At 36.1% G+C, this 15,226-nt stretch overlaps 1 protein-coding gene across 5 annotated transcripts in view; it reads right to left on the bottom strand.

The window, feature by feature from the left end:
* The window catches only part of RNGTT (RNA guanylyltransferase and 5'-phosphatase), a 207,558-nt gene that overhangs the window by 52,591 nt on the left and 139,741 nt on the right, over positions 1-15,226 (bottom strand). For all 5 annotated transcript variants that reach the window (XM_054818904.1, XM_054818906.1, XM_054818909.1 and 2 more), the window contains one exon: positions 11,417-11,517. In XM_054818904.1, coding sequence (XP_054674879.1) covers positions 11,417-11,517 — 101 coding nt within the window. The remainder of the gene's footprint in view (positions 1-11,416; positions 11,518-15,226) is intronic.

Raw genomic sequence — 15,226 nt, forward strand, 5'->3', positions numbered from 1 at the left:
CTTTCAAAACACAATTTTCTTAACACATAAATAATGTGTGAAGATTTTTTTATCAAAAATTTTTTTGTGCAGAAACCAAGCACAAACATCTGGTTGAGTGAGGCCTGAGAGTCATTTCTGCTTCTCTTCTGGAATGAGAGCAGAACAACAGTCAGTCTTAAATCAGACCTGTGTACAGATCATTATCATCACAAATTAAGAAGTCAGAAATGTTATTAATACATTAGTTGATAAGAGTTAACCATGTTTATAATGAATTTTCCCTTCTGGAGGTGAGACAATAGTTCAGAGCCTTCATCAGAAGATATCCAATTCACTTTTGAGTCCATCTACCCTCTATTCCCCAAATCCAGTGATTGCCTACCAGAATATCCACTTTCAAGCAGAAAACGTTGTAATCCTGAGTAAATAGGTTAAAAACTCGAGCATTTGAGATTTAATGCTTTAACAGTCACCAAAAGAGTGAAGTGCTTTTATAAAAATCTGTGAGAGACGATGGTTTTGATATGCAGGCTTTAGAGGGAAAAAACCAAAATAATCAAGTTTACTATACTGTTTCACCCTCCTCATTCCAATCTTTGCTATCCTGTAATTAGAGGTACAAACATTACATTTCATTTATAATCCATTGATAAATATTATAAATATTTGCTCGCAGTGCAATCTTTTAATACTTTGGGGAGGGGGGAAGGCTTTATTTTTAAGGATGAGAATAGTCAAAGATTATAGCTTTGAAAATATTTAGTTGTTGTAAGGGGGAAAAATGCCATCTGCTGGGTACAGCTGAGGACTGTCCTTTTTTTTATTAACATACCATGCTGCCCTGAGCGAGTTTTCTCTTCAATTCAGACTTGATTTTTCCCATCTTGAAAACTGATACAGATATATGCTTTGCTTTGGGGGAGTATGTAATAGAGGCCTCATTAAAACTGTGTAACATAAAACTTCTTACTGTCATATCTCTCAGAGATCGGGAAGTCCGACAATAGATAGGATGACTAGCATTTGAATAAGGATGCTTTTAATCTTTCGAGAACATTAGAATTGTCTCCAGTCCTCCCAATATTTCACATGCTTTTGTATCTCCACATATATAAATTTTGCAGTTAGATAATTAAAAAATTATTCAGCTTATACATATGAAGCAGAGCAACATGCTGGTGTTTCTCTATTAGTCGTATATAACTTTTCTACCATTCATAAGCCAGCAATGGAACAGTGGTTAGTGGAGTACAGATGCAGAACCATTAGTTATCTAGTTTAAAACCATGAAACCAAGACATTGAAAATCATATTGCTTAAGCAGGACAAATAACAAAAAGGAGAAGTCGAGAAGGTCCAGTTAAGAAATATACTTCCATGAAAAGAGCTGATAATTGGAAACAGCAAAGTCAGATTTAATAAAATGGATAATCTTTAAAATTAAGAAGTATGACAAAAGGAGGCTCGGGTTCCCACACATAAACATGAGGAGGAAAAGAGGAGAGTTTTGTTTTGATTCATAACAGCCAAGGGAATTCTTTTACATTTTTGTTTGTGTTTTTAATTTTACAACATAAAGCAGCAGCTGTCACCTATGTGTGTACACACACATATGCATATAGGTTGTGGTGGTTTATATTTATAAATAAAAAATCTGATTCATTTCATATGAAGCTGAAACAGCTTACAACCTTGGAAATCTGGGTTTCAAAGTTAAAATAAAGGCATATTTCTCACATATACAATGATGCTAAAACTGAAGTAGGTCCTGTGAATGAACATATCTTCCATGTGTTTAAGATAAAAGCCTTGAAGTTGATTTCAGAATAGAATTCTGAAGCCGTGTTCATCCTTCACGCTCACTGTCCTAAGACTGCTTTGTAAAAAGAAAGAAAGCATAAAAGTTATATGAAAATAAGGAATTTTTGCCTTTTTAAGATCCTCTTGTAGGATGACATGCTTACATCTGGTGTCAGATGGAACCAAATGTCTACTGAAAACTGTAAAAGACTTTTTACAAAAGCACTAGATATTCCCTGTCAAAGTGCACTACGCGCACAAGCTCCACACCCAGCAGTTACTGTTCTTTTCCCTATCGCTTAGGTAAGTAACAACATGGATTCTTCATTACCGTTGCCTCATCAGGCCTTGATTATGCAAATGGGTCTCTCACAGACAGATACATGCACCTATAGACTCACTGATTTTAATGTGTTCCTACAATAGGATAAGCATCTTTCCCCAGAAAAAAACCCTACAAGCTGGGTGTTAGCCAAAAAGTGTGAATTACCAAGCCTATGGCAGATCCTAAGTCATTAAAATAACAGATATTAAAAATATAATTTAATTCCTCAGAGTGCAAATGTCCCCTAAAATGCTAATTTAAAAAAACCCTCATAATATTTTTTTAATCAATCATCACAACTTGAATCCCTACAAAGCCAGAGATACTGAATAATTATTCCAAAAAATAGTTATGTACGCTTCTTTTCTAATATCTCTGAGGTTGTAAGATAAGCACATGTACCAAGAGTTTCTCTTGGCTATCAAACAGGGAAGGTGAAACTGCTGATAATCTCCCAGTGTTTTGGAAGCCCACAGTTGTATGCATACCATATTGATAACACTGTCATGGCAGAAATGCAAACAACCTGCATCAGGGTCATTTATTTTGTTGGCATGTTTTGCTGATTCCAAAGTACTTGTGAATTCAGGAAGACACAAAAAGCTGGGCTTCTAATTCCTAAACCAATTTCAAAACATTCCGATGGTATCAAAGCAAAATGAACAGTACTCTTGGAGTTACGACTGTCATGAATTATTTTTATCTTTAATATATTCATTATTTAGTACTTGTATCTGTTCTTTTATGATTTGTGAGTTTGGTATTATCAGAAAATTAAGTCATAAAATGTTCAGAATAAGACCGATGAAGAGTACAAAACACGTACAGTATCTTTGGCTGTCCAGTCTGTTTGTTCTACTCTACCATGGTGATAATTTTTCCCCCCTCTTAGTTTGCTTTATTCTTCTTTGAAATACACCACAGAATGCAAGGAAGTCATCTTAGCTGAGGTTTTTTACTTAAATACATGTTTCTTTAATTCCAAACACAATGGAAAAATACTTAGTATTCAGACCTCTAATAATTCTATACTAATGTTCTTTTCCAAACACGGTTTTAAATCTACCAATCTGTAAACTCAAGAAAACAGACAATAAAATCTCATTAAGCAGCAAACTTAAAAAACCCCAAACAGCTGAATATTAATTCATACTGTAGGCAATTAATGGAGGAAAAAGTATTCTGAATTAAGGTATCATTTATGGCATACTCACAAAATCTAGCAAACACTCCTTGTCTGAAGGAGACCAAATGGTTACCACCATATAAAAAAATGCATTTCAAAGCAGTAGGATTTATAAAATCCACTAAAGGTACTTTGAACAGGATCCTCAAGAATACTCTCTAATAACTGCTATAATTTAAAAAGTTAATTTATATTGGCGAAAAAGAAAAATATGCTCACAACTGAATTTCACTAAGTCTGAGTGCAGCACATCTATTGTTCAGGCTATAGCAAAATGAAGATGAACATTTTCCCTATTTAAATTAGATATTTTTTAAATTATGCATCTGGCAAACCTTTACAGCATATAACAAGGAACAATGTCAAATTCCTCTTTATAAAAAATACATGTTATTTTACTTTGGAACTCCAAAATCTTCTCTGAAAGGATAATCTCACAATTTGTAAATTAAATATAGGTACAGTAAGTATTCAAAAAAACCCCTCTATATACAGTAAAGAAAGCATGAAGAAAGCAAACCAAAAATGTTTTAAAATAATTAGTAATTAAATGGCTAACAGTTGCATATTATTTGAAAAGTATTTAACATCTGATCTGTAGGTAATCATAGAATAACTCTGACTGGAAAGGACCTTTACATGTCATCTGCCTCATGCTCAAGACAGGGTCAACTTCCAAGTTATGTCAGGTTGCTCACAGCCATCTCAAGTCAATTTCTGAATATATTCAAAGATGGAGATTCTACAACTTGCCAACCTGCTACAGTGTTTGACCTTTCTCAGATCGTTTCTCCTCCTGTCCTTCTACAGTTTGTGTCCTTTGCTCTTCCTTCTTTCAACATGCATCTCTGAGCAGCCTGGCTCCATCTTCTCTATAACCTGCCATCAGGGAGTAGTGAACAGCAATAAAGTATGACGTAGCCTTCTCTTCCTCAGTCTCAACAAACCCAGTGCTCTCAGCCTCTCTTTGTACGTCATGTTCTCCAATCCCCTCACTGTCTTGGTGGCCCTCCACTGGACTCGCTCCAGTGCCTCAATGTCTTTCTCATACTGGGGAGCCCAAAACTAGACACAGCACTCTAGATGCAGTCTCACAAATGCTGAATAGAGATGAAGAATCATCTCCTCCACCTGCAGTCTAGTTATCGGCTGGCTGGCTTTGCCACAAGGGCCACTCCAATTTCAAAGCTTTGCCCTCCGGTACCCTGAGGTCCAGTTTGCTTAAGTAGTCCCTAACTTGAACTTCCTCGCCTGTTGATAACAATTCATTTCCCTGCGCTCTGCCATGAGGTTCAGGGACCTCAGAGGCCTGACAGTAGACCTTGCCAGTCAAGACCAAAGCAAAGGCATCACTGTGTACCTCGGCCCTCCTTGCATCTTTTCTCACTATGTCTCCTGCTGCATCAGCAGCACGCCATTTTCCTTAGTCTTCCTTTCGTTACAAAGGTACCCACAGAAGTCCTTCACTTACCTTCAACTCCAGCTGAGTTTTGGCTTTCCTAATGCCCTCCCTCTACACCCAAATACTGTTTTTATGTTCTCCACAGAGGCCTGACCCTGTTTACACCTTCCATACACTTCATTGTTTGTCTGAGTTGACTCAGGAATTCCCCGTTCAAGCAAGCCAGCTGTCTGCTGTACCTGCTTGTCTTCCTGCACACTGGAAAAGTGTATGTCCTTGTGCATTTTTGAGGAGGCTGTCCCTGAAGATCAACCAGCTCTCTCTGTGCTTTAGGGGACCTGCCACAGGATGCTACCTACCTGCTCCTTGAAAAAGCTAAAGTCAGCTATCCTGAAGCCCGAGATTACTTTTCCACCACCTGCTTTTCTCACTCCTCTCTCGGATTCTACCACCTTACAGTTGTTGAGCTGGGGATGGCATCAGTCCTCAATTTCCATATTCATAAGTAGCAAGAAATCTAAGCTACATGGCCAAATAGGAATAAAATATCTATCCAAATGTAAAATAGGTCAGAGAAGTGCATGTGAGAGAAGAATATTTGAGAGGCATATGGTCTTTGGGAGCTTTTCTTGATCTTGCTTACAGATAGAAATGGATCTTTAACAGAGTGGATAATCGTTATGATAGCTGACATGAGCAACCGGAAAGACTGCTTTAAGGAGGCAGTTAGTTCAAGAAAAAAGGAACAGGGTCTGTAAAACATACAAGGGTACATTTACATTCCATTTTGCAAGCATATAGACAATTTTAGGATGATATGAGGCAGGGCTTTTAAAAATCTGGAGAAATGAGTAGCTAAAGTAGAATAATTATCTGACAGATGGAGATTGCCCAAGGCTGCCACTTGAACATATAAAAAGATGAGGCTGAGTTCATTTTTGAAATCCAACATTAGAAATTCCAGGAGCATCCTGAGTATTAGTTGTGGAAGGTACAACATTATATTCAGTGTACCAGAGTATAAATAGAGGTTAGATTCAAAGCCTTACTTTGAAAATAGTTTTTAAAAACTGAAGTGTTACAAAAAGATTTTAAATAGCCTCACATAAGTGATATCACATAAATACTAACAGTATAGTACCTAGGTAAAGCGTGTATCTACTAGTTTCCATCACAATGCCAATGGTGGCAGTTGTGCATGCGTATTTCTACCATGGTAATATTTGTGCTTCCCCTTCCCATGCCACCACGCTATTCTTTGTACACATAACATCCTCTCTCGATTGGTTTGCACAACCCTGCACCCTACCATTTCTTCAGAACTAGTAAGACCTACTGTGATAACAGTCGAATGCCTGAAGGTAACAGCTAAACAAATTACTCCTTTACTTTCATTTGCAACTCTTACTTTCCATAAAAAGTAAGCAACTTTGAAGCACATGCTTCCTTTAACAACAGTACAGCCATAAATGCAGTTAATATATTCAAACCCGCACTCCTGCTGTCATCCCAACGCTGTGCATCTTTGCATCTATTTGCAACATCTTGCCCTTATTTGTTCTGTAATTGCTGTGCGACATCATCTGCATTCCGCCTCATAACTCCACTGTACTCAACAAAAACGCAGCCCCAATCTTGACTGTGATCTTTGGAGGCTATAGGAATATGGGATTATTATTTTTATCGCCAGGGTACTATTTCTAAAGCTCCTTTTCTGTGATGGATGGCACGCATAAGAATAAACTTGTACTCTTTGATAACAGGCATTCTGCAAACAGGTGAGACAGCAAAGAGCTCACAGCCCAAACCGACACCTTACGTATCACATAAAAAGGGGAACGGAAAGAGAGGACCGAGCAACAAAACACAGGCCACTTCTGCAGATCTTAGCCTATTCAATTAACTCTTCCATGATTTTTCAGCTAGTTACCAGGTTTTTTTTCAAAGCACAAGATTAAGGAAAACTTATGAAATGGACAAGCCACCTTGTGACAGACAACGTAGCTATATGAGAGCAAATCAAGAACATCACCATTATTCTGATCCCATTGCAGCTTCCTCCCCCCTGCTCCCTTCAGAAGCTCTTTCTAATTTACAGAACAAAAAGGACAACATCACATCTTACAACAGGAAAACATACATTTGCCTGTAGTCATGATATCTATATCTGGTCCTTGATTTGTAATTACCAACGTATCCAAGATTTGAAGCCCCCGCTGTCAGGATTTGAAGCCTCTGCTATCCTTGAATGTATTGTACTTTATCTCCTGTTTTTTCTTACTTGACAATGCCCAAGCTAAACAGAATTTTGCCTAAACACTTTGGTTTTTTCCCCCCATGTGGTCTATCTCATCATGGATATAATAAAAAAAAATATAGACTTGCTACTAACAAAAGAGTTGATGTTTACTTCAGATTACTAACTTTTTTTAAAAAGAAACAAGCCTTTATTACTATTTCTTTCTTAGGAGATGAGTAAAATTCCCAATTCTTTCCAATACCTCAAGGTCCTGTATAAAATTTATATCATTCTGTTATTTGAAGTGGTATCAAATTGACCCAGTAACACATTAATTCAAAGCCAATAAAACCAAAGCCTTGCTTGCAATTTGATATTAGCATGTCCGATTCAGATAAAATTAAGGGACTTGCACAGGCTAATTAAAAAACTGTAAAAGGAAGCATGGACATTTAAGAAATTCTGGGTTTGGAAGCTACCACAAGCCTGGCACTATGTAGACATTTTCAGTTGGTATTTGTGACATTTAAATAAGGCTTGGGGTTTTTATTTTTTTAAGAAATATTCTTAGAGTCAGACATTTTGGGAAAAAACATCTCTACTGTTTAAAAACAGTCTTCTCTGTAATATAACTGAGATACTGCACACAGCAATTAAATATCCTCCAGATCTCTTCTGATAAGGTCGTTTAATTTGTAGGTCATTTGGAAATGCAGTTGATGTGCTTAAGTGCCTGTTCTTTTATTTTCTATTAGTATCATCACACTTTAGGAAAAATACAAGGTACTGTTGTATTATCGAAGGGCTCCACTTTGCACTACTGTTGCGAGACCATTATCTTCGTAAACACAGAATGACAGAGAAGTGCTGGGAAGCGGGTCTACTTTTTTAAAGCACGTTATGTGAGGGCTTTTCAGTTCAACTGATGTGATTCACTAGAGATAAAAACCTAAGTACTCTCTTGTTTAGCTGATTTAATAAGTTGTTCGTTGTTGTTTTGGTTCTTTATGTTGTTTCTTTTTAAAATATTGATGTGACGAGAAGAGATTGAGAGAGCATAAACTGGAATTCTTGCAAACACAACATAAAAAGAGTTAATCTAACCATCATCCTGATGCTTGGACAGGCTGGACTATGACAATACCCAGGGGACAATTACCATGGCTCAGCTGATAAGCTGTAACTCACTAAGGTGCAATAATGCAATTTCTTTCAAATATGTGCAATGAACAGGAGTGTCAGGATTAGGTCACTGAGGTTATAGAAACCCTGCCTCTCTTCGGGATGCAATAGTACTTTTTTTTCATGTTTATTCTTTGTTATGCAGTCTACATCTTTATAGGGAAGCTTATTCTGAAAGTACTTCACAGATCATAAACCCACTGTTTCTTTTTAATTCAACAGCAAAACTCCCTCCAATATCAATAGTGAAATAACTGAACTCTAGTAAAAAATATGGTCATTCATCCGTAACTGAACTACATCTGGGGTGAAACGCAGCAGCTATTTTGCAGTTAACATTACTACTGCAGACCGATCTATGGATGGAAATGCACAACTGAAAGCACAGGGGAATTTTAGGTAGATGGAAAATAATCATGCTGACTAAAATCTGGCAGACTCCCTAGAGGTAACTCCTTTATTCATACGAAAAATGCCCAAGATTGTTTACAACTGTTCAGGATCTCAATTACATATGCAATCCAAAAGACAGGTCCAACAGCTGACAGTACTCTAATCTCATGCTGCTGAATAAATAATGCTCCTATATGCTTTTTTTTTACTATTTAAGAGAACAGGGAACTATAAATACAAGGGCTGCATTGTTGGAGTTTTGCGATCCAGGTTCAGCCTGCATAACTACTGGCTAGGCTGTACACTGTGATAAGATCACACTCACCTGTAGCACAGGTTTAGATATGCCTGCATTTCAAGATTTACAGATGAGCCTGTAAATCAGAACAGAGGACTTGGAAATTGCAGACAATCCCCATTCTCATTGTTTCAAGCTGTCAAGTATAAAAGATCAATACTTTGACTTTGGCTCCTCATTTGTCAGTAAGAGATCAATACAAAGGCATACCTTCTATTTCCATAAATATTATTGTCTAACTGTACCTAAACAACACACAAATTCTGTAACAGTACTTTAACCATATCTGTATTATTTTGCTGTCAAATGCATGCCAGATTTCCTCTTGGATTACTGAAGAAGAAGAAAACTTTTTTTTTTTACCTAAAAGGTTGAAACTAATATCAGTGCTTGCTTTTAATCTCAGCGGGGTGGGGGGAGGCAGAAAGCCTAACGTCATGTTAGAATTGCCAGTAGCAAGACATTCGGTTCATCAAAACAGAATTTTTAGCTACATCAGAAATCAACCATTTTATTACAGTAATGCTCATAACTTGGAACTGCCTTTTTACAGCCTAAAATTAAAGATGCTTCTTTTAAAACTCTAGTCAACAACTTCAAAATCAGTATAATTCTGATGTTTCCTCAAATGAGTTCAGATTATACCAAGCAATAAATTGGATACTCAAATTAACAACTGAAGCAGTTAAACCTGGAGTATTTAATTCATTGTTTGTGTTTAACTGGGCAGAAGCTACTGTTTCATAGGCCATTACTTAACATAAATACCTCTCTCCCAACAATGGCAAATTATTATTTTCCACCCAGTACTTCATTAACTTTTCTTTTTGTTAGACGAATGCACTTGCATTACTAATAGCAGTCAACTGTCATGTGAGATGAAGCAAAACATATCTGGAAGAATTGTGCTTTATTTATCAAATGTCAGATTTCTAGGATTATTTTTTCCTTATGCATGTGAGAGGAACATAACACTAACATATTTAAATATTACAGTATTTACAGACTAATTCAGATAATTATTTCCACAATATGAGCAATGCACACAGCTGGAATACGGTAGGACTTTTCTAAATGTTAGAAAGTGTTTCCAATTCCACAATTGATCAGCCATTCTTTAATAACTTGCTACTAACTGCTCAACTTTTTACAAATAGTTTTTTGCTAGCTCACATTTTATAACCTTTTCATGTTCTGATCAAATAATCTATGATGTAATATATTAAACGTAACACAATGGGACTGACAGGTTTGTATTTGAAATCAGTGATAACTAATCAAGCGAATACTCCTTTTTTAATGTGAAATGAAAAATCTGTTGTGTTTTGCTTCTGAATCACAGGCTACTACTGTGTATGTATAAACTCCAGTAGAAGTCATAAGAATACCATAATAAAAATAACCTTCCTATCAAATAATGGGCAATTTTTTTTAGTATTTTTTTAGAGAAATCTTTCATATTCCACTGTTCTGTGACTTACATAAAAGCCAAACAAACATGAAATGTTTGTAATGAGCTGATTCTCTGAAGTCAAACTTAAAATATTCCTGTATATTCTCTGAAATAGCTATGTTGTTACTGAGGACTTTATATTGCAAACACGAAAATCTGAATAGGTAATTCCAACCTCATGAAATGCTCAAAAGTTAGCAGATGAGTACAATTTGCAGAATAAACCCCATATCCTTAAGATACTCTCTATGCACAAAAATATTCATTAACGTGACATGCAAATGTCTACGAGTTAGATGCACCATTATTAGCACTCTGGAATACGGAAGCAATATATGAATTAATTGTTTAATCGCATTGAGTTGCCTGTGGCACCAAGAAAAAGAAAAGCTAAACGTCAGTATTTCAAAATGTCAGTTGAAATGAGTCCCAGATGTTAAAACATTAAGCAACCTAAAAATCAATTAACTTCGTTTTAAGCAAAATCTTTTCAAAGGCAAGCTTTAATCTAGTGACTCAATCTTCCCCTTCTCCTCCTTGGCAGAACTGAACATGGAAATCGCCCCTATTTAATATGTGCAGTGACTGAACTAGGCAAATAGTATTTAGAACTGATGAAAAGTAAAGATTTACATGTCTTCTGCCACTGGAACTCACTGTTTTTGCTTAAGATTTGAATGGTTTTAAAGACAATACCAAAGAATACCTAGCGAGTAAAAATGTCAAGTTTTGTTTTTCTCTAAGAAAACAAGTGCCGTTTGTCATTGTGCAGAATTCTAAAATGGAAGAAAGCTTAGGTTGTTGATAATTTGCATAAAACCAATGGAAAATAGTGATTTTATATAAGAACCTAAGCTAATATAGCCTGACTACTTTCTAAAAACATAAGGGGTAGTGCCACATCTAAACAGGACTTTTGTTAGAAACATTATGAAACTTAATTCAAGAATGAGTAAATTTACATTATAAACATCTGCCATTGTTTGCAGTACAACGCTGATTACAACAGTTACCTATATTTTCAATGAACAAATTGAAATACAGAATATAGAAAGGCTTAGCCCCAGGAAATGTCAAGAAATATCAGAAGAGAGATTAACTGCTAAGGGACGTTCACATGAGTGTTACACATTTAAAAAGGGAAGAGATTACATACCCCTCTCCACCAATTCTTGTTATCTTTAGACGAAAATCAACAGAATTCAGGCTGGGTGGCTTCCATTTCAAAATATCATCACATCGACCAGGCTTGTATTTCTGAAACAAATTAAAAAGCGGTTTAGTTATGCTTATTGGTTTTCACTGGTTTTAAAAGTAACAGTTCAGCATTTCAGACTGTATTAGTTGTCTTCAATGAATTACAATACTTAGTGACTGAAACAATGAATGCCATTAACACGGAGGTAGTTGTGCTTCACTACTTTATTTGTTGTTCCCTTCTAAAACTGCTTAGCACAGTAGCCGAGCCATTGCATATAATAAAAAGCTGAGAATGGAAAAAAAAAATTAGCATACTTCATTATCTCTCTCTAGCTAATGGAAAATTTTAAGAAAGAAAATAAGACAGCACAGAAACAAATGAAAACACTGATAGAACATACATAAAAGATATATTTAAGATAATCTCAACATTTTTGAACAATTTTATGTACAGTATTTTTCTTATCCCTGCTGTTGGCTGACAACATGAAAAAAACAGCAGTCACCATACTGCCAACTATCAGAAAGGCCCATCAGAAACATGTTCTTTTGTACCAAAGGAACTGAAGTTATGGAAAGATTAAAGAACATCGTGACATACAGGAATATAAATAAGGGAACATCTGTTGCTTAAGAGAAAGGGTACACACTTGAACCAAAAGTTGCAAGGAGCAATTTTCTCTTAAATTAGAGCTTTGGTTTCTCATGGTCTCTTCTATCATCCGCTTCAGTTTACTAAGCTGCCTTTTTGTTCATACTCAGCTAATAGCGAGAGTCAACGTGCTAACCCTTTCCTTACTAGAATATCTTTCTTGGAGAAAATCAGAATTAACATGAATAGGGCAAAAGTAGAAGAATAATTTGGACATGCACAGAATGAAAATGTCTAGTTGTTAGATACTTACTAATCCACAATGAGAAAATTTATGCGATTTTACCTAACAAACCCAAGAATGTTCCAATGTCTTTTGGCAACACAGTGCTCACTGGCATCACATTGCATCCATGCTACGTTAAATATTTGCAACATGCAACATTTACTGAGGATAAACCTAACAGTTCTAGATCTAAAGTGACAAAAGCAGATGATGAATTTTCTGGTTTCTGATGTAAGAATGGAAAGTTATTCTTTCCAAAAATAAATGCAGCATATCTTGCTTATCATTTCTTGATAAAAAGACGGTGTGTGACTGTTGCCAGACGGTAAGTAAAGGTAAGCTTCACGTAACTGAAACCCGATCAGCTCCAAATGTTTTTAGCCATAGTTCTGCTACACATGACAAAAATAACCTAGTAAAAGTTTCTTCTGGGACTTGAACATGGCTGGCTAGAGTCTATCATCTCTTATTTTTTGATCATGGCCCTTAGATTGTTTGAGGCTGATGGCTTCAGGCATTCTGTTCTGGTTCCTGTTCAGGACATGATAAACATGTTCCAAACATCAGCATTAGAGTCACCTGCCCAACTTACTATTCTAATCACGCACAGCTCTGCACTGAATTTCTTGACAATTTTCTCCTTAACATCTGAATAAAATTTAAATTATTTGTCCTTAGGACAACATACAGGATCTGCTTCTGACACCTCTTACCTACCCCTGCTCCCCTTCCACATCTTTTATTTTATTCCTTCCCAGCTATCTTCTAGTTGAAAATTGTCCCTTGGAAAGCAACTTTCTTCGATGGTCCCTCACATCTGGAACACTTGCCAAATCAAATCAAATCAAACATCCTCATGTCACTCAAATCAGAAAACTAGTACAATACAGTGTGATAGTAAAGTTAAGAAAATATGGGTTTTTCTTTCTTCTCTTCCCACCCTTTTTCCCCTCCATATGATTTCTGTGCTGTAACATCAGTAGTATTTGAAAAAAATTGGTTGCCTGTACATCTTTCCAAAGTGGGATTTAAAAAGGTGTTGTTTAAGCAATTTACAAAAATCAGCAGTAAAGAAATATTCCTTTAGCTGCCACCATCCAGCTATTCCTTCCCTCACTCCTCTGGCTCTTTTCTCTTCACCAGAAATACCTTAAAATTTCAATGATGTTATCTTTAAATCCTTATAGTAATGAAATTTATCTTGCTCCTTAGTTTTTCCTCTACTTTCCCAAACTAAAAATCTGCTATCATGCAGGATGGTGTTAAAAGCATTCAAGGACTCGTGCCATACATACTAAATGACATTAAAGAGATGAAGCAGAATACGCTAAATATGATGCTCAGTAAAGCATTTAAGCTTTTCAGATCATCATTTTTATATACAGTTTTTTATATACGGATTATGATTTAAACATATTTACATACATTTAAACGTATTTACATTCAATTTTACAGAAAATACTTATCATTTTAGTATATATTTATTTGGTTGTGTGCATTGAATATGAGAATTACAATAAAAGTAGATGGCACTGAAATTTCTTTTTCAGTTAACTTTTCCTGCTATTTTCTTGTACTTATACCTGATGTAGAGAGAATATGGAATTAAACTCTATATAAATTTTATTAATAAAGTATGTCCCAGGAATAATAGGACAAAATACAGTGTACGTGCAGACATTTTTTGTTGCGCTCTCTCATCTACGTTTTCTAATTTGGCCAAAGACAATTACTACTACAAGGTATTTACTACTTAGTTCAAAGAAGAACTATGAGGAACACTTTGGTTTGTGACAAATTTCTCCACAGACATTGAAAATTTAATTTATGAAACAACTGCTACAACAAGTACGAAGGAACACAGGGTAGAGCTGAGTAGCTGAAGTTGTTGGAAGAGGCGTTGATTTTGCTGTATGGAACAGAAGATTCATCTTAATGGCAGCTCTTTGGTCTTTTACCATGAGCGAGGTCTTCAACCATTCCATAAAAGTGACGTTTGTCAATCACACATAAACCCTAAAATCTTGTATTAGGCCTCTATGTGGCATGGCTTCTAATTTACTGACTTGCAATAACCTTCCGAGCAAGATTACTGGAGTGTTTACAATGACAGATTTATTTATATATACTCAAGTAATCAATTTCTTTTTAAGCAGTAGGTCATATTTTTGAGACCTATGAGCTATAAAGACTAGACCCAGTCTAACTGACTTTAGAAAACAAGCTCGGGTGGTTTAATATATGGCTCCAAACCATCTGTTTACATATCACTCCTTTAAAGAGAAGATAAAGACAGGCTAATAGTCTTCAAGACAGAGGAATTTTTTTCTTTTGTACAGAAATTCCAGTCTCAATCAAAAAAACCCTATATTTTGTGTCCAAAAGGTAAATTTGGACTGCTTCTGCATTCACAAGTACTTAATATTTCCTTACAACCGTAAACAGGAGCCTTACTTTCTGGTGGAACAGATAACAGGATTGAAACATACCCCATCTTGAAAACTAAAGACCAAGATTTCTTCTGAGCAATGCGAGGAAATTCGAAGGCCTTTAAGGGAGCACCAAAGGCTTCCTTCACGATTGCAGACTCTGTCCTACTTCCATTTACTTCCGCCTGGAACATAAACCCCGAAAATGCTAGACACTCCTTTAGGAAATGAATTCTTATTGACATGAAAAGAATGAATCAACCTCTCCGAGTCACGGCATTGATATCCTGAGGAAGAGCTGCATCTGATCTGTATAACAACCTAAGAACGGCCTCAGTAGAGCTCTAGAGTCCTGACTGACAACAGTCAACAGCATGTGCTCAGGGAAGGTGAAAAACAGGGCATCATATATGATATTTTCTACCACTACTCTCTGAGAGACTATCCGTTTTCAAGCTC

The sequence above is a fragment of the Grus americana genome, chromosome 3, assembly GCF_028858705.1.
Source record: "Grus americana isolate bGruAme1 chromosome 3, bGruAme1.mat, whole genome shotgun sequence".
Lineage (NCBI taxonomy): Eukaryota > Metazoa > Chordata > Aves > Gruiformes > Gruidae > Grus > Grus americana.